The 19,286-nt window shown below is 37.0% G+C and overlaps 1 protein-coding gene across 3 annotated transcripts in view; it reads left to right on the forward strand.

Moving 5' to 3' along the window:
- thsd7ab (thrombospondin, type I, domain containing 7Ab) overlaps positions 1-19,237 on the forward strand; it is a 203,216-nt gene extending 183,979 nt beyond the window's left edge. For 2 of the 3 annotated variants that reach the window (XM_028011963.1, XM_028011971.1), the window contains 6 exons: positions 2,733-2,906; positions 6,603-6,701; positions 9,827-9,909; positions 11,303-11,516; positions 13,618-13,705; positions 17,779-19,237. In XM_028011963.1, the coding sequence (XP_027867764.1) occupies positions 2,733-2,906; positions 6,603-6,701; positions 9,827-9,909; positions 11,303-11,516; positions 13,618-13,705; positions 17,779-17,869 (749 nt within the window). In that variant the 3' untranslated portion in view covers positions 17,870-19,237. The remainder of the gene's footprint in view (positions 1-2,732; positions 2,907-6,602; positions 6,702-9,826; positions 9,910-11,302; positions 11,517-13,617; positions 13,706-17,778) is intronic. The other variant, XM_028011976.1, reaches the window with a different exon arrangement.
- The last annotated feature ends 49 nt before the right edge of the window (positions 19,238-19,286 follow it).

Below are 19,286 nucleotides of genomic sequence, written 5' to 3' on the forward strand. Positions count from 1 at the left end.
GACGGATATGAAACACTTTTATTGTGAAACGTTTTCCAGCCATATCATCCAGGACTAATCTGGGAGACAAACTTCCAGAAAACAGCCGAAACACTGAGTTCCTTTAAATAAATACTAAAAATCCCCCTGTTGTAGAGTTGCCTTAATAATAACTGGAATATTGATCAACATTTTGGATGATGATTATTCTTGATGATTTTGGTGATGGCATTTGACAAAATAAAATGTTTACTGGTTGTTTCATAATTGTTTTGTCATGTAAATCACTTTAAACTGCCTTGTTGCTGAAATGTGCTAAATAAACTTGACTTGACTAAATTTGACTGTTGGGAATGCAGCAACGTCTGTTGACGTTAAAAACTCTGGTCATGTTCCAGTGTTTTTTTTTTCTCCCCTAATCTGAAATGTGCATAGCAGGTAACAGAGGGAAGCTCAAAGCAGCGCATCTCTACAGGAGCAAAGCTGTGCGCCTTGCACAGGAAATGTGTCAGTGTGCCATGTGTCGACACATTTTCAGCATGAGTTGTCCCAGTGGGTGACAAATCCACAATCCTGGCAACGCTGGTCCACAATCGACCTGTACAGGATGCCCTTTTTTATTTTTTATTTCGGTCACTGATCAGGTCCCGGCGCAGCCTGTAGGCTATGAAGGACATCTGTTCCGATTTTTATGATTTATGACTGGTAAATAAATTGATGTGCAGCACAAACTTGCTATTTTGAGCCTATATTTTCCAAATTTAAGAACACAAGCCAAACCATTTGTAAAACAATCATACTCTTAGAATCTTCTCCAACTAAGTGAGAAAAAACTAAAAAATATTACTCGACTATCATTGTACAAAGACACAACAGGAAATTTAGCAATAAAATGACGTTGCCTGGCTACTGGAGTACGCAGAGAAAATACCGCGAAACTATAAGTTTGACTATAAATCCATGTAGATGAAAGTGTTACTACTTGCAAGCAAGGGGGAAAAAATCTAGAATAAATATATTCCTAAGTATATGTAACTTAGCATTTTTATGCAGTCTTATAATAATAACACTTCCTACTTTTTTTAAAGACATATTTATATTTTTTCATTCATTGGTTAAGAAGAAAATGTCTAAAAACTCATTTCACATAATTTATTTGCTAAATGCAACTTGACATCTCATTAAACTTGTTCCTCATGTTCACAAAAAGTCAAAATTCTGCAGTTAAATTAAACATCAGAAAGTTTTATTTTTTCAGCCATCTCAGACAACTTTTTAAGTATGAATACAAACATGTCTTGAATACTTTTAATTTATGGTAGACGTTTTAACAATTGTAAGTTTTATATGTGAAACAGAGAAAGGCTGGATGGACAGATGGACTAACTGAAGGTTGGATCTTTGGATTAATGGACTGCAAAATGGTTGTTTGGTTGGATTTAAGATCTGGATGAATGGATTGGTGTCAAATATTGTCAAATATTTGAGCATGTAGATGCATAATGTTGAGAATGGATGGATGCATAGACTGACTAATGAGAAATATTGAAAATAAAGTCTGGAAATGCTTACATATCTCAGTGTCTTTTCTTACCCATGTTCTTCCAGATCCTAAAAATCCTTAAATCTAATTAAATCCCAGCCAGGACTTTTCTACTCCATACAGTGACTCACTTTTCACAACCGCAACATCGCTCTTTATTTCCAGTGACTGCACCCAAAAACTGCTGCTGATGGAGAAGAAGACATTTCTTTTGCTAAATGGGCCAAATCTGCAACATTTCTAAAGAAAGAAATTTATCCCCTAGTTTATGATCCAGTGGGATAAAAACAGTGTATTTCCACATAGTGCTGCTTAACTATAGAGCTGTTATTTTCAGTGTCAGCAGTCCCTGAAGGAAGGATTATTCTTCTTTGCTTCTGCCAAAAGACAAAGTACAAATGCTGAGTTCATTTTCAAAGTGTCGTGGGTCTATTTTAGGTCAGAACTCATTGTTTGTCATGCAGAAGGGAAAACAACTTATCCTTTATTCAACCCACAGCTCATTTAAAACCACCTCCGTTTGAAATCATCTCAGTTTTTACGTGCTAGCAGTGTTTCCACTGATGAATTTCTCATTTTGGTTAAAAAAAAAAACTTAACTACTGCTCCCAGAGATGGGAAGCGCTGAGAAGCTGCCCTAGATAATAAGCGAGTCCGTCCCTTTGCAGCCAAACTGCAGGAGTGCTGAAATATCAAACTGCAATCTAAAACTCAGACAGTTTTCTACAAGGGGATTGTGAATCAGGGTAAAAGAAAATGGAGGTCCTTTTTTTAGTGCATAGCTGGGGATTAGTATGTTTTCACTTTTAATCAGCTATAAGACACAGTAGTGAAACCTTAAACTGCTGCTGTGCCAGTTACTCAGCAGGTTGTTGCTAGGTAACCAAAGAGTGAGAGTGAGTTGATTCCACCAACTTTTCTTAGCTGGCCTTCAAAGGTTCAGAGGTTAGTCTTTCCTCTGCCTACATCTCCCAGAATGCTGTGCGGTTCTGGATCGGAGTTTGGTGAATATTCAATATGTTGAACATTCTTATCAGATGTATTTTCTATGGATGTTGATCTATCGTATATATTGTTATTGATTTATTGTCCAGCCCTACTTAAACCCAAACATAATAATTTCCTCTATGCTGTAAGTCAGGAGTGTTGAGGTAAATTCTTGTATTTGTTTTCAGTCACAGTGCCGTTTTCTGTCTCTCTTGTGGTGCAGGCGAATGCTACCTGATGGAGTGGTCTGACTGGAGCTCATGTGTCAACATCTGTGTGAAAGGAGCCGGCGTGGACTTCGGCTCCGTTCAGGTGCGGTCCCGAGCCGTCCTGGCCCAGGAGCCTGAAAACCTGCAGCTGTGTCCAGATCAGGCTTGGGAGTCGCAGCCCTGCACAGGTACGAATCCTTTTCTCTACGCTGGTCACAAGGCTTGAGAGGTAAAGGAAAAACTTGACTTGTAGCTTTCTAAATGTAACCATGGATCTGCTAAAGATGCCTCAGTTACGCAGCCTTTTGACCTTAGGGTCAAATCTGATCCTGTCAGTCTTTGGCAATGATATAACTTAGTCAGAGGTGCAATAAATGGATAAAATAAATATTTTACTACCTTTTTTACACTCTGCAATTGTGAACTTCATCTCATAAGAAAGTATTTCCCTACTTTGTCACGATACAGCTACAAGATTAATGTGTTTTATTTTATGCAACTAACCAACACAAGTGTAAGGAAAACTTGTGCTTCTCAACATTTTCTAGTAAATTGAACGGTGTGATTAGCATTTGTATTCAGCTTCTACTTTTCCAGTTAATGTCTGACATTACATACTTTAGGAAATATTTTAACTTTAATAGAAATGTAACTGTTTTGTAAACTTGCACATACCTCTCAGTAGAACTGGAAAACTACTCTTCAGTTGATCTCTTTACAGTTTGACTGAGCTGTATTTTGCTTTTGAAAGAAATATGTCATTGTATGTAATAATTAAATATGGAATACCTTAAAACGTCTGGTCGCAATGTGACTCTATGAAAGAGCTTAAAGGGTCTGGATACTTCTTCAAGGCACTGTGTAAAGAAAAAGCTTCTATCGCCATATCAGTTGGATCACTGGAACTAATATCTTATGTTGTCTGTTTTCGATTACTAGGTACATGTGCTTTTATATTTTCCAAATAAAACTGTCTAAATTACTGGACGCTAATTAATTGTTGTGAGCTTTCTTTAAAGCTCACATAAAATTTAAATTTTTCACGTTTTGTGCTTCATTATGTTTTTATATATATATATATATATATATATATATATATATATATATATATATATATTCCTTTATTTAACCAGGTAAACCCCGTTGAGATCTAGATCTCATTTTCAAGAGGGACCTGGGCAAAAAAATTTGCAATACAAATGTTTCTACTGCTTCTAAAAATAACCCAGTCTTAAAAAAACAACAGGCTGTGACAGGCTGGTGTCTGAAAAGTGAGCAGTTTGAAAAATCATCAGTATTTAACATCAGAAATTAGCAACCCCAGCCTGTTACCTAGCAACCTCAGCCAAGTTCCGCCCGTCACCTGGCAACCCAAGCGGCTGCTGGAAAAGACAAGTGTTTTAGTTCTGACTTACCATTTAGAAACCATTTGCTGTATTTTTCTTGGCTCTGCTTTTCAAAGATGTATTGTTCTATAATTTGCAGCCAGTTTCACGTACGAGTGTAAACGTTGAGCCAGCAGCAGATTATTTGGATTTAAAGTGAAAGGATCCCAAAATCAAAACTGAGCAGTCTGAAATCTCATCATCTAAGAATTATTTTACGCAAAAAAATGTAATGAGCATCTTTTTAGTCCACAGACCTTTCCTAACCTGTTCAAGGAAGCATAATACGTCACCTCTAAAGCATGCTAAAGCATGTAGCGGTGGCCACAAATGAAAAAAGGTTTTGCTCCATTCACAACTTATGTAATAAGTAAGAAAATAGCCATGTTTTGAAGTTGCTGGACATCTTCAGCTGTTCCTTTCTGTTGTTGAGTTGAAGTCAGTTGCATGTTGAAGTCTGTCAGTGATGAGAGGGCAAACGCAAAGAGACACTTTGATTCAGGGTCACACCTGCAGGCCGTTCTCTCTTCTTTCTCTCTGAACCTGCATGTTGGAGGAATCTGGGACACCAGAAGAAGCCAACAGAAAAAAACATGTTCATTTTGTGCTCAAGACTGGATTCAGGCTGAGGTTTTCTTTTCCTCGCCGGGAGGCAGCAGCGCTATCCGGGAGTGCAGCTTTTGGTATTTTGCCCCAGATATGACCGGGACAAATGGAAAAGCTTTCACCCTGTTTTCCTTCTGCTAGGTGGGTTAACTGGTGGTTTTCCAGATGGGACTTTCTGCATGAGATCTCCAAATTGAGGAAATACTGTTGTGATCTCTGCTGCCTGGTGTTGATGAGCTGTGAATCATCAGCTGCCATAGGTTAGGTCTGCAGAACGAAACCCCACCCTGGCATCTCACTCCTCCACACTTCCCTCCTTGGCTACTGTACACAGCTCCAAAGCAGCCTCCGCCATCCTGACCTGGTTTCACAGCATCACTCAATGCCCACAGGGGGGAGGAGAGCCCCTGCCAAGATGAGTGGGGGCGCAAAAGGAGGGAAAAAGTGGTTTGATGGGATGCTCACTTAAGAAAAACAGAAGCAAAGCTTTGTCCCGTTTGGATACTTTTACCGTATTAATTCCTTCCATGGTCTGACTGCAGCATAACCAGAATAGCAGATCAGTGTTTTCACTGCGTCCACACAACTTCAGCAGCAGAAAAAGCTCCTCACAGCTGGAAGAAATATGAAAACTTCAGATGGCTCAGTGACATCAAAGTAAAGAAGCTGCAGTGTGTAACTTTTATAAAGAAAAGTTTTTTTAACATTTTGTTGAAATTATAGTTAAGTCGTGACAGTATAAGACAGATGATCTGTTAAAAGAAATCTAGTTCCTCTGAATTTCCCCAGTACAAACTGCATAAATACTCCAGTGAGTCAGAAACAAGCATGCTTCAAGCATCATTGGTAATATGCTTTTTGGACACCATAAATACAGTAAGTGTACACAGAAACAGTATTTTAAAATTTATTGGTATTTATTGATGCTTTCTTTGAACAAACAGTGGATAAGCCTTAAAACCACCAATCCTGACAATAAGGAAAGCTTTGGAGGGTTTCTGACATCATTAATTTAATTTATTGAGGCGACAATAAATCTAAATTCTTATCATGACAAGACATTTATCACGATAATGCCTTACAATTAACCTAACAACAATGTTTTTGGACTGGAGATAACCCAGGTATGTACAGGGAGAATACTGCAGACTCCATGCAGAAGGACAATAGGTTGGGATTTGAAACTGTAACAAATCATTTGTCGATCAAAATCACCATCTTTCATGTTTCTTTGCCCTGTAAGAGCTTTTCTTGTCTCCAGCCACCTTACTCACGTTTTTACTGCCTCTACTGCGCGCGCTTCGTTTTGAGGAATGTTCTTGTCTCAGTAAAACTCCAATCTGTTGGTGAAAGATGCTGGGAAGTGAGTAAATCAGTGATAACTTCACACGTCTGAAAAACGACTTCATTTGTAGAGGAAGGAGAAAAATTGGAGAAATGAGGAAAGTGAAGCACATTAAGGATGAAGTTGTGTCGGTTTTAGACAAATCGTCCAGAGATGGAGCCGAGCCGCCGACTGAAGCAGCGATACCGTTCCCAGGCCTGCACAGAGCAGATCTTTCTTTTGTTCAAAGTTAAACTGTTCATTTACGCCACTAAATTGGCTGCGATGATGATTGGTTACTCTGGACTCCAGAGGGAAGTACAGTCATTTACTGCCTAGATGGAGATATTGATAAAGTTATAATAGCATTGATAGAAAGTCATTAAGCAAAAGCTCTCAGTGAAGATTAAACCCTTGAACTGGACAATATGTGACAGTTACTTCTTATGTGAAAATAACTGAGCTGCTGCTTTATCAATCTGTCACACATATGATTAATGGTCTTCACTCCAGACTGTAACTGCGCTGCGGTTTTAAAGATGGTGACTTTTTCTGTGTTTTGTCTGCAGGAGGCGAATGTTTTGAGTATAAATGGTTCAGCAGCAGCCGTCCGAACTCCAGCCGTCCGGTTGTCTGGTGTCAGCGCTCGGATGGACTCAACGTCACCGGTAACGAAGTCTGGGTTTCACACATTTAGAAATATTCAGTCTGCAACACACTGGGGATGTAACAGAAAAAAACATTTTATAGTATTCAAATTCATCACTTCTGTCAGTACACTCAGTTTTATCAACATGTGTGGCATCAATGCCAGTGTTACTATTATTGCCTTTCACCAACAAACAGTGCCTTACATATTATGGTATGTATATATATATATATGTATATATATATATATATATATATATATATAAACATAGTTAGCTATTTCAATTAGATAAACATACAGGAACCTCAAAACATTGGTTCCTTGAGACATTATAAATTATGAAATTTAACCTGTTTAAGTAATTATATAAAATATAAACGTCATTGAAATGTTTGCGTCACACAGAAAGCTGAACCTGCAAAAAAATAGGCTCAATGTTAATTTTAATCTGATTCTGCCTTTTAAACCCTACAACCCTTAAACATCAATTTAATTTTAACATCATAATTTACATGTTCTGTTATGCCTTTTAATGTTGTATTTTTGTTTTATTTAGTTTCTGTATATTGTTTGAAATAAAGTTATTGGGGAAAAGAGAAATTAGAGAGCAAACAGAATTGCTGTCTTCACTCCCTTCAAAATAAGAGCAGGAATATTAATGTCTAACTAATAGGATTAACAATTAATAAACAAAACTTCAACAGAGATGTCACAACTAAAAGTTTGCAAAACTTCAGAATTTATCCAGAAAAATCATTTAGGGAAAGCTAGCGCGCTAAATGCTTCAAAGGTAGCTAAAGAGCTAAACAAAACATTAGCTCTGCTACTAGCACATTAGCAGCACACCTGAGTCCAAAATGTAACTGTGTTAAATTTATGTTTCTAAATGAAAAATAAAATTCACTTTAACACTGTTAATGATATTGTGTTACTACTATTGTAGCTCTGAGGCTAGTTGGCTGCAAATGTTGATCTCTGGTTCGATCCGCTACATCAGCAGCAGAACTTTGCCAAATGGACACATTTATTTTTTCATCAGGCTTTAGGAGAATTTGTTTCTGAGCCAAACATGAAGTAACAAAAATATGTACAGCATTCAGGACATGAACAGCCTGGATTACCAAACCCTGTTTTCTGCTAATCACAGATAAACACAGCTAAATATTAATAATAATAATAATAATAATAATAATATTAGTCGATGTTAACAAAACTTGGAATTATAGAATTAATTTAACCTTAAACTCAAGTAAAATTCAGAGTTTCCATTATAATACCTTCAATTTATAAATCAACTTTTAAAATATAAGAAATCTTATCTTAATTAGTTGAACATAAAACTATATTTATTTTGTACACAAATAAAATGTTTTGTTTTCTCTTATTTGGGCTGTAGGCAAAGAACAGAGGTTTGAAGATGAGGAAGATCCTCTAATACTTTAATTCTTTGTTTTTTGCTGCATGTTTTTTCAGGAAATCATCCCAAATTATAAAAAAAGGACATATTCTTTCAATTTATTGATACAATTAACTGAACTTACTTTTTCTGCATAACCCTGAAGTTTGTTTTGGAATGAAGCTCCATAAATGATCTCGAGTAAATTAAATTTTTAACAGTGGAGTAATAATTTCAGTGGAACTAAACTGCATGAAATCCAGCAGGTGTCAAGAGAAACCAGATGTTCCTCACGTCCCCTTTCAGATATGGTGTTTTATCATCGTTAGTACCTTATGTTTTGTATTTTCCACTGTTCTCTCCAGCTGAAGGTTTGAGGCAACAATAAACAATGAGAACAACTTTGCATGCCAATATTCTCTGCACCAATGTTTATAAATACTTGCATTTCTGCACAATTTCCAAATCTCTGTCAAAAAATGGAAGGCATAAACATCGCGCAGTATTCTGAATACAGTGAAGCAAATGAAAGTGGAGCTGTAACAAGAAATGGGAAATATCTTTGGTGTATTTTAGGGGAGATACTGGCTGGAAAAGATGAAGACACATTTCCATACAGTGTTTTGAATAATAGATAGTGCTGCTGAATTTATCTTTCAAAGGTGAGAAACTGCAGCAGCTCAACAAGTATAAACCACTGGTGGCAGTTTCACGTAGGAGGTGAAATTAACACAAAATGTCAAAAATACAACAGAAAAAAAGAAATCTGAGAAACTAGAGACTTTGTTTCTACAGGGAATGTAGGTGGTGGGTGATGGCAGCTATTATCTCATGAATAATACATCAGCCTGTTGTTGCTCACCTAAAACTGTGTAAAAAACAAACAAGGCTGCAATATTCTCTGCTTCACTTGCAGATTAATCTACAGGCTACTTTACGAAAGGACATTTAAGGTGACCTATTATCCTTCCTTTAACAGGTTGGGATAGGTTTATGGGAAATAATAAAACATGTTGATTACATTTTTACACAAAATAATTCTTAAAGAGATTTTCTCCTTTCAGAATGACCTGTTTTAGTGCTCTGCCAGCAGGCCACTCCCCCAACTCACGTTTTACACTGAAGTGGCTGCCAACAGATTTAACATTTGTTTAACCAGGATAAAGAAAAACCCACAACTCTTCTTTAAGGAAACTGTGGCCAAGAGGCAGCAACAAATCCAACAAATGTCAACTAGCAAAAGAAACAGCAACATGTCACTAAATCAACGTCAAGAACTTTTAGATTTAAAAGCAATAAACATGCATTCAGTCAGTCTAAAACTTTCTTGAAACAAGTTCCTAGAAGAGGGAGCAGAGTCAACGAAAGTGTTTTTTTGCCCAATTCAGTCAGACCAAAGGAGACGGATACGCAATTATGCAACTATACATGTTTAGACAAGAATACACCAAGTTGTTTCTGGATGGTAAGTCGACAATAAAACACTTTTCTTTTCCAGCAGCCATTGTACAGAGCACACAGTGGTAAAATCAGCTGACCAAACATGCTGGAGCTCGGCAGGGGTTGCTAGGTAACGGTGCTGATTGTTACTTAACAATCAGGATGTTTTTGAAACAGCTCAATTTCCAAACACCAAAAAATCCACCCCTCAACAAATGTTTTTCAAAGCACTTGCTTATAGAAGCAGTTGAGACCCAAATGAAGGTATAAAAATATCACCTGAGCCGTTTCATCTCCCAACTCTGCAGGTGGTTGTCCTGCAATGAATCCGCCAGTGGACAACAGCTCCTGTGACCCTCCCTGTTTCATGACGAAGTCTTTCTGTAGCGAGGTAAGCCTTTTTAACTCTGAAATTAAAATAAAGAAAATGTCTATCGGTCCACAGCAGCTGAATTTGAAGGTGCAGGTCACCTTGTTTCGCTGTGACACTGCTGATAAGATTGAATCTGAATGAAGCGGAAAAATAAATGTTAGCAGCACAAACAGATAAAAGCCGTTTCTCTGTTGTGCAGTGTCAGAATCAGAAAGTTATTTGTTTTTGTCTTCAGTAGCAAATCTTTTTAGAAAAATGTAATCCAGCAACTAAAACTGATTATAATGATTACAACCTAAACGGAGCAAGATGAGAGTTTAGAATGAGAGAAATATTGTTCACACTCCCATTTAATCACCTTAAAACCAGAAACTTCAATGCAGTTTTGTATCATTAACCAACACAGATTTGCTTTTACCAGTCTGAAGAGAATAATGGATACGTTTCTGATTTTACTTAGAGAAAAAAAAAAACTAATTTTTCCTCAGTTTAATTTATTATTCAGGGTTTCCTTCAGTGTATTATCAGCCTGGCAGGCCTCCAAGCTTTACTTGCCGCCCCCACAGGCTGAGTGTTGTTTATTCATTTTAAATGATTATTTTTAAATGATGGCAAAGATATGGTTTATATATAATAAAACATCATATACAAACACACAGGGTTCTGCTGAGCTCAGAGTTTATTGCAGCTACATTTCCTTGTTCTTCACATCGATTTGTGTATTTAACAAGTTTCTGTTCTGATCAAAATTTCAAAGAAAAATCCTTTGGTTGTCCCAGTTTTTGTGCTTGGAATGAAGCCGTATTGATCCATGTCTCTTTGCAGCAGCACTTTCACTTCTAGGTGCAACATTAACCTGATGAAGACAGTTCTCCAATCAAACAGCTCATGTTTTAAAATTCCCCTGAACTTTGAGAGATTCAGCTGAGTTTAAACCAGGGGTGTCCAAAGTGCGGCGCACGGACCGTTTGTGGCCCTTGAAGTGATTTTGTGCGACCCACCAGTAGCAATTGAAGAATATATAAATGTACATCCATCAGATGAACCGGCCTGATGCAGATGGAGACTTTTTATTTGTGATGAGGGTAAAATTATCAAATTAAATCAAGTTTTAACAGGGCAGTTCAAGGTGCTCTACGTCATAAAAACACAAAAATCAACAATTGAAACATTTTTTTTCCAAATGCCGTAATTACACATCAAAATGTTTTTTTATTTTTATTTCATTGATTATGTTTCAAAAGCAACTCTAACATGTGGGTTTCTAAGATTCTTTTTATTTAAATATGCGACCAAACAATAAGACAATCATCCAGATTATCCCCCCTGGATCCTCACACTAGGTGGAAGTGCTTCCACCTTCATCCACATCCTCAGTAAATCTAAACTTGCTTCGCGCTGCCCCCTGCAGGCCGGGATGTGCATGTGCGAGGAGGGCTTCACAGAGGTCCTGTCGCCTGCGGGTCAGCTGGACCAGTGCGCCCCGATCCCAGTCCTGGAGATTCCCACTGCAGGTGACAAGAAAGGGGACGTAAAGACCAGTCGTGCCATTAATCCCACGCTGCCCACCACCATCCAGCCGGGACGCACGGGCCGGACCTGGTACCTGCAGCCCTACGGACCAGGTCAGTCCATTACTTACTTATTAATTACTTATTTCTGGATGAAATATTTTAATTAGATGGACTTTGCTACTTTGTTGCACTAAAATGAAAACTATCTTCCTTTCGAAAGCAAAGTTCAGATTCAGCAACTAAATGTTACAGGAGCAACAGAGGGAGGAAAACAGATGTATGGAAGATGATTAGGGCCATTAAAGTCAGAATTACTGAGCTCAAAGACAGCATTGCTGAGATTAAAGTCAAAATTTGGAGATTAAAATCAAAAGACAAATTAAAAGAATAGGAATTCTGAGAAGATTTTCATTATTTAATTAATTTTCTTTAAAGTATGTATATATATATATATATATATATATATATATATATATATATATATATATATATTCTCTTTGTTAGTGGCCCTAATCTTTTCCGTACATAAGCATAGATTTTATATAAACTGAAATCCATTCTTGAATCCATCTGATCAAGAAAAATTGTATCAAAATAATGTTAATCATAAGTTATGATAAAGTTCATAACTTCCTCTTGCAGTAAAACATTTTGGCTTTTGTCTTGTTAAAAGCTCCTTTTCTCTTCTGAGCACATAAATGAGAAAATCCCGTATTTGCGAAGCAGGATGTGAGTTGGCTCAGAGGCTTGTTGCTGAAAGTCGACATATTTACACTTCCTACGGTGCATGAGTGAAATCTGGAACATGAATAAACGCACGATGGAGCTGACGACTGCATGCTGCTGCTGGAACATTAACTTTAGAGAAATATATCCGCAAATCTTCCTCACAAATCATCAGTGGCAGGAAGAGAAACCTTCAGGATGAAGGAGCTCACAGACATTAACCTCAGCTTCCTTTAGCTACCGAGTTATGGAGACAAATCTAAAGATGGAGGCAGAAACAGAAAGTCCCAAATATCAAGGTTCATTGAAGAGATTAGTGGCTCACTAATGGATTAAATATAAATAAAAAACATTTTATTTTGATCATATAGCAGATGGATTTACTGATTTGTCTGGTTAGCTGATTTTCACTCTGACCCCTTACAGCCCGAGATCAGCTTCTACTCTGTAAATTAAAATGATTTCTTCATTAACTATTTTAATTGTATGAATAAAAATGCAACCAAACCAGAAATGCTACAGATTTCTGTAGTATTTCTACAGAGATGTGCAGGCAGAGGCATAAAGATATTGATAATCAGATTTATGAGGTCACGCTGACATTTTAATGTTTAATATCATGATAGAGGAGGAAATTATTCACTAATTCATCAATACTAAATTACGTTCTTACCTCTGTCAGCCTTAATTTCATGTTTTTTCTGAGAATAAAGCTGTATTTTTTATATTTCTCTTCCAATAATTTTGATGTATATATCTTGGTTATACAGTATTGCATTAAAATTTTAATGTAATAAAACATTTTGTTTGAAGTTGCTTATCTGAAACCAGAGGTAATTTTACAGAAAAAAAAAATACACTGATTCTTTATGACGTCCTTGAAAGTGCTTGATATTCAAACTGCACAGTAATTTATATAATTATGCTAATAAATCATTTGATTAAAATCCTTAACTTACTATTGAATTTTCACACACCTAATAAAAAGACATTTTCTTCTGTGTTTTAAGTTAAATCAGATTAAATGTTTCTTGTTTTTGGTCAGTTAGAATCACCAACATTATTTCTATTTGCTAAAGAACATTTATTTTATTAGTCAGTTTTTTGTAACTTTCTTTTTATTTTCTGTTGAAGTATCTAATTTACATTAACAGGACTTGTTTGGATTGTTCCAGTGTAATAAATATTTATTATTCCTATTGGCTCAGTGGCTTATTGATAGGTGTAATTGAAATAAAGGTTAGCTTATAAACAACATTATTGGAATTAGGTTGTAAGTTAGTGTCTACGTTTGCTGACTCGTATCATGCTGTGACAACATGATGACAGTTTTAAAACATTTTTTCTAAAAGTTACATACTGAAACAAATGGTGTTTTCCCAGATTTGTGATTGACAGCGGGAGCTAACTTTGCTGATTGTGATGTAATCTTAAACTGTGCCATTGAAGTAACAGATTAAGAACTGACCAGCATCCTTCTCCACAGATGGGAAGCTGAAGATGTGGGTGTACGGTGTAGCAGCAGGAGCCTTTGTTCTCCTCATTTTCATAGTGTCTATGATATACCTAGCTTGGTGAGTTGATAAGTTTGATCTCCCCGTAGTCGTCATCATTGTCATCATCACCTGAGCCCTGAAACAAAACCCGCCTCATCACCATCCATCCCTCCCACCTTGAGTTGCAGCATGCCCCTCCTTCATGCCATCTCCATTTCTTTTGCTTTCTCATGCGTTTGCTGTTGGAGAGCAGCAGCGCGTGCGTCAAGGTGCATCGCTCTCTTAAGGCCCAAGAGTCTGACGCCAACGGGACGGCGGTGTGGATGGGCCAGAACTCTCACGAGATGGTTTACACCTGTCCCGAGTGCCAAGAGCTGGCTCAGAGCAATAGTAGCTAAAGAGGATGTGGAGGGCTCAGACCCACCCCGACTCTCCCTTCGCTATAAGCACCAGCAGTCCCTCAGTTTCCCTGTGAGCTCGAAAAGTGTCCTGTGTTCTGCCTGAGAGGCTGGGTAAAGGTCCAGGTGAGGAAAGCGCCAACCCAGTAGACTTCCTGTTGACCCTTTGCAACTTCGTCACAAAAATTGGTCAAAACGCCATGATGGACGTCAGATTGTTTTCCCAAGTTGTTTTTGCCAGTTTAGCCAAGTTTTATTTTATACCATTATTCACCGCTCAGTGCACACAGAACAAACATCACAGGCCAACAAATTAGTGCAAAATCTCACTAATAAGTGATCTTAGTAAGATGCAATGAAACACTGCGTGATTACTAACCATTAGTAATCATGTAACCTAGCATGTACGAAAATAACTAGATAGCATCTCGTCTGTTGTACGTTTTTATGTCTGCTCCAGTTTAAGAGGAAACACCTTTTATGACGTAGTGATATAAATCATGTGGCATAACTTCAGCTAGCTGACTTTTTTTAAAAACCGCCGTCAATAAACCTGAACTAGCATTAGCATTAGCTTGACTTGAAAAAGTGGAAGGCATCTGTATTGACAAAAACAACTTGTGAAAGCAATTTCAGTCTCTCCATTCAACACACCCGTCCCCCATTTCCAACATCCGTCATGGCGGCGCCCTGCGTGACTGACGCAGTTGCAAAGGTCAAGATATCAGGTGTTCTGTCATCGAAGGCTAATATCCTCTAACTTTTAGACGCATACCTCCTCCAACACACATGAATCAACTGATTATCATCTCAAAGTTGTGGGATAGTAGCTCTCATTGACTAGACGTAGATTATAGTTGCTGTAGATCCTAATAATCTCCAATTGTTCAGGAATGAAGATAATCCAGATGCTTCATATCCAGTAAGTTTTCATTCATCGGAGGTGTTTGAAAGTCTGATTTAGCCAGAAATAGGAGGTTGTTCCTTAATGTTGATACTTATAAGTACGAGTTATAAGTGAAATTATCTGCCAGTGGAACGAGACATTTAATGTCTTACACATCTTGCTGAAAAGTTGCCTGTAAGTTAGTTTTGTCTCATTTCAAGTTTGCCAAGATATTTGCTCTAGAAATTAGACTAAAAATACTTAAATTTTTGTTTCTGCATTGTAGATGACGCATAATTTTGAAGAAACATTATTTGAAAATATTAGCTGAAATAAAATGAGTAAATCTGAGCAAACACCACCATCAGATACTTCCTCATAATCTGAGCTCAGTATCTCTTTGGAAACAGTGAAGAGTTTGTATTGTTTTGCCTGAAATAATCTTTTACACGCCTGTGTTGTTTCCCCAGTTTAATGCATTAATTAATTAATTTGTTGTTTCCCTAACATTTAACATCAGATCCAGATATATTTTTAATTTTGCCGTCTGTCCAACCTATAGTAGAGATGTTATTAGTAACTGAAGCACGGTGTCAGCCTGCCCTCTTGTGGCCAAATGAAGAATTGCATCTGACTTTTAAGTTCCTGTCAAAGCAGTCACATAATTTCCGTAACCATCTACGGTTCGTTAGCTTTAATTATTTTAAAATGAGAACATGTCACCCCTAATTATTTGATATTGCTTTCAACTTAACTAAGATTGGTTGTTTGGTTTTTAAGTTAAATTAAAAAGTTTCTAATACGGTATTTGCTGAAGAAGAAAACTCTTCAGTCGAGGAGAGATTCTTTAAAATGCTACGAGATGCATCACATTGGAGAAAAGTTTTGAAAGAAACTTCAGAATAAAGATTTCAAGTAACAGAAAACTAAATATTATATGTTCTGTCATTGTAAGCTGTTCTTTGGAGGATAAATTTACTCCGTATTACTCTGAGATATGACTCCTGCAGAGCTGACAGCCCAGATAAATGGCAGGAATCACGTCTTTAACTCCTCCTCTAAAGGTCTTTCTCTCCCAGGAGGCAAATGAGCAGATGTAAAATGTGTGCAAGTTTTGCATGCAAATTAACTTCATACCTTTAAAGCTTTTATACAGATCCTTGTGATTCTTCTGAGGCCTGTCAGTCAGTTCTTACCACATATAAAACTGCATTTAATTTAGAATAAAAAATCATTTTGACGTATTTCCTTTAAGTACGCTCTTATTTTTTTACGTCTACCTTCTAAACTTTGCTTACTATTTCTCTATTTCCCTCTGTTTATTTATCCATCAGTCCCAAATTTTACTAAACTTGAGGTTTGGGAGAATTGGCAGCACCACTTTGGCAATATTATATTAACTTTAGGTGATAAATGTTTCCTTTTTTGTCATTTTTAGTATCTGTATTCGAATGACCAACCTCATAATAAGTAGTAATGCACAACACGTTTGGTACCTCACCAGTCAGCCAATAGCTGCTTTTCTGTTTACCATAAAATTGCGCAAATTGAAATCACAAAAATAAATGTTCTCAATAGAAATGCCAATTTTTGGAAAAAAAAAAAATGTTTTCACATCAAATGAGTCACATTTCTGTTACTACTGGCAGAAATGCCAAAGAAGATGACAGGAAGTGGTAGTAAGATGGTGGTTTGTTTTTTGTCTGGTTCATAAAAAGTTGTGTGTTATTCTAACGTGTTGAATTCATAGCTTTTCGCCGCCTACAATTTCCCCAAAACGCCGCTCCCAAGTATAAGAAGTTTGTTGCTCTTAACTCCTTAACAACGTCTCCTCTGATTGGCTGATGGCTGATTAACGCCAAGGCTGAAATATAAATATATCTAATGTAACTGTTTACATCCGTCGCTGGCATAATTTTTAGTGATTATTTTTAATTTTATTTCTTATTTAGTGGAAACGTCACAATTGCAAAATTGTGGGGGGAGAAAGGGAGTTGTTATTAGTGGAAACTTGACAAAAAGTTTTCCACATTTGTAATGGAAACGCAGCTACCAAAACCCTAAACATGGAAAATCTGTATTAGCCAAGAATGACATTTACATGTCCAATTTGACACAACTAATTTCAGAATTTAATTAAATGTAATTTCTAAAATATCAAGGTTAAATTAGGGCTGGATGAGTTGGCTAAAGAAATTTTACCCAAATACAATAATTTCATATCAGTCTATTGATAATTATTGATTAGTTTTTTGTTTTGTTTTAAATATCTGAAATACTAACAAATTGGTGGCAGGACATTTCCTGTTTTATCCAGTTTTCACTGCATGCTGTTTTTTATTTTTGAGCAGTTATGAGGCAAAGTTTGGAAACCTTGAACTGTTACTCAACAGGTTGTTGCTAGGTAACCAATGAATGAGTTGCTAGGTAACCATAGAGTGAGTGGGTCAGTTGATTCCACCAACTTTTCTTAGCTGGCCTTCAAAGGTTGAGACTAAAGTCTTTGCTCTGCCTACATCTCCCAGAATGCTGTGCGGTTCTGGATCGGAGTTCAGTGAATATTGGAATGGATTATGTATTATTGGTCAATCGTGATCTATATTGATCTTTTTTTTTTCAGCTCTAGATTTAATAATTAAGGTGGGATAAAAATCTTTTCTCAGCTGAGGATCAACTTTAATTGTTGGATATTTATTCAAAAATACAAATCTGTGCCTCTGCAAGTTCAGGATTTAACATTGGAAATTAGCTTCCCATCAGTGACTTCCCCCTCTTGTTTTTATTTCATTCTCATCCTCATTTTGTCAGAATGTCATCGTGTTTGAGGCTTCGTCGTTTTAACTCCTGTCTCCATCTTTCTCTCCCAGCAAAAAGCCAAAGAGACCTCAGAGACAGAGGCAGCAGAACAACCGGCTCAAGCCGCTAACGCTCGCCTACGACGGGGACACGGACATGTAGAGCCGCTCCGCCTGTCACACAAACCCCCCAATGACAGCGAGCGATGTTTGCAGCGTGAATGGACTCACTTATTCCGATTTGATTTTCCTTAACCAAAACCTTCATGACCTCCAGTTTGCTCAATGAAATGCCTTTTATTTTTAAACTGAGAGTCTCCAACTCTTTCACCCCCGCGCTTTCCTGAACACGCTGACTAGCTGGAGGCTTTGGACGCTCTGAAGGTTTGTTTGTTGCCAAAAGTCACCGCAGGGAAGAAGAGGAGGAGGAGGGAGAGGAAAGTCTCCATCAAAAGGTTTGGATTCCTTTTTCTTCCCTCAATCCTCAGCCGGGTTTTGACTCAAATCTCTTTTTTCCAGTCTTTTTATTTCTCCTTGATTCAGAGGCCTGTGTTTGTGGGATAAACTGATCGGCGGCCTTCACCTTCGCTTTGTTTCAGGCGCTACTTTGCACTATATTAGTGCAGCATGATATGCACACGTGACTTCTACCTTTTATTGCCATAAAGCACTGCCTCTTCCACAAACACAACGAATGGGAAACAACTAGAGAGACCCACCAGTAAATATCTGTATAGGTTTCAATTCTCAGTTTTTTTGTTGTTTTTTTGGTTGTAGTAAAAGTAAATCTTTTTGTGGTTTGTAGATTTCGTCGGGTGTTTTTTTTTTTTCCCCCCAGATGTAAGTATGAGCATTTTATAAATCAAATAAATAAATTTTCTTGCGGTTTAGCTGAACTGAAACGCGTCCCGGAAAGAAACTGAAGCCATTCATGTCATGCAAACATAATTTCTGCCTTACTGGTAACAATCAACTGCTCTTAATATTTGATCTGGCAAATATTAAACACAACAGAACAAGCAGACAAAAAAACGTAAACAAATCAACTCTCATGTAGTAACAGTGTTATAAATGCTCCAGTCTCACTACAATGAGATAATATACATATATAGATATATATATATATACACATATAAATAAAATACACTGTACAGATGAACTATACAATATGTTAATAATAAGAATATGCCTCTGACTTCAGTGTAAAAGCAAACTGGTGTGGAGAATGTTTACTTTTTTTCGTGAAATTTGTAAATAATGACTTTTTTATTTTTTGGAGAAAAAAAATCAAAAGTATGTGTAAATTTATTTTGTATCGCACAGAAAATGTTAGTTTGAATATTGCGAAGTGGGTGTATGATATTGCTGATTGTTGTTACTATGATGCAAGTTGTATGTTGTGACTAAGAAAACTAAAAAAGATAATCAGAGGGGAAGAAAAAGAGAAACACGAAGAACTGGTTGTTTTGTACAGGTTGTTCATATATGGAAAGAATTACTGAAAATAAAGGCGGACTCGGCTGCAAACACAGACAGATTGTGATGGAGTCATTTCTAAAGTCTCACCAGTCTGCAACACT

The sequence above is a fragment of the Xiphophorus couchianus genome, chromosome 3 (assembly GCF_001444195.1).
Source record: "Xiphophorus couchianus chromosome 3, X_couchianus-1.0, whole genome shotgun sequence".
Lineage (NCBI taxonomy): Eukaryota > Metazoa > Chordata > Actinopteri > Cyprinodontiformes > Poeciliidae > Xiphophorus > Xiphophorus couchianus.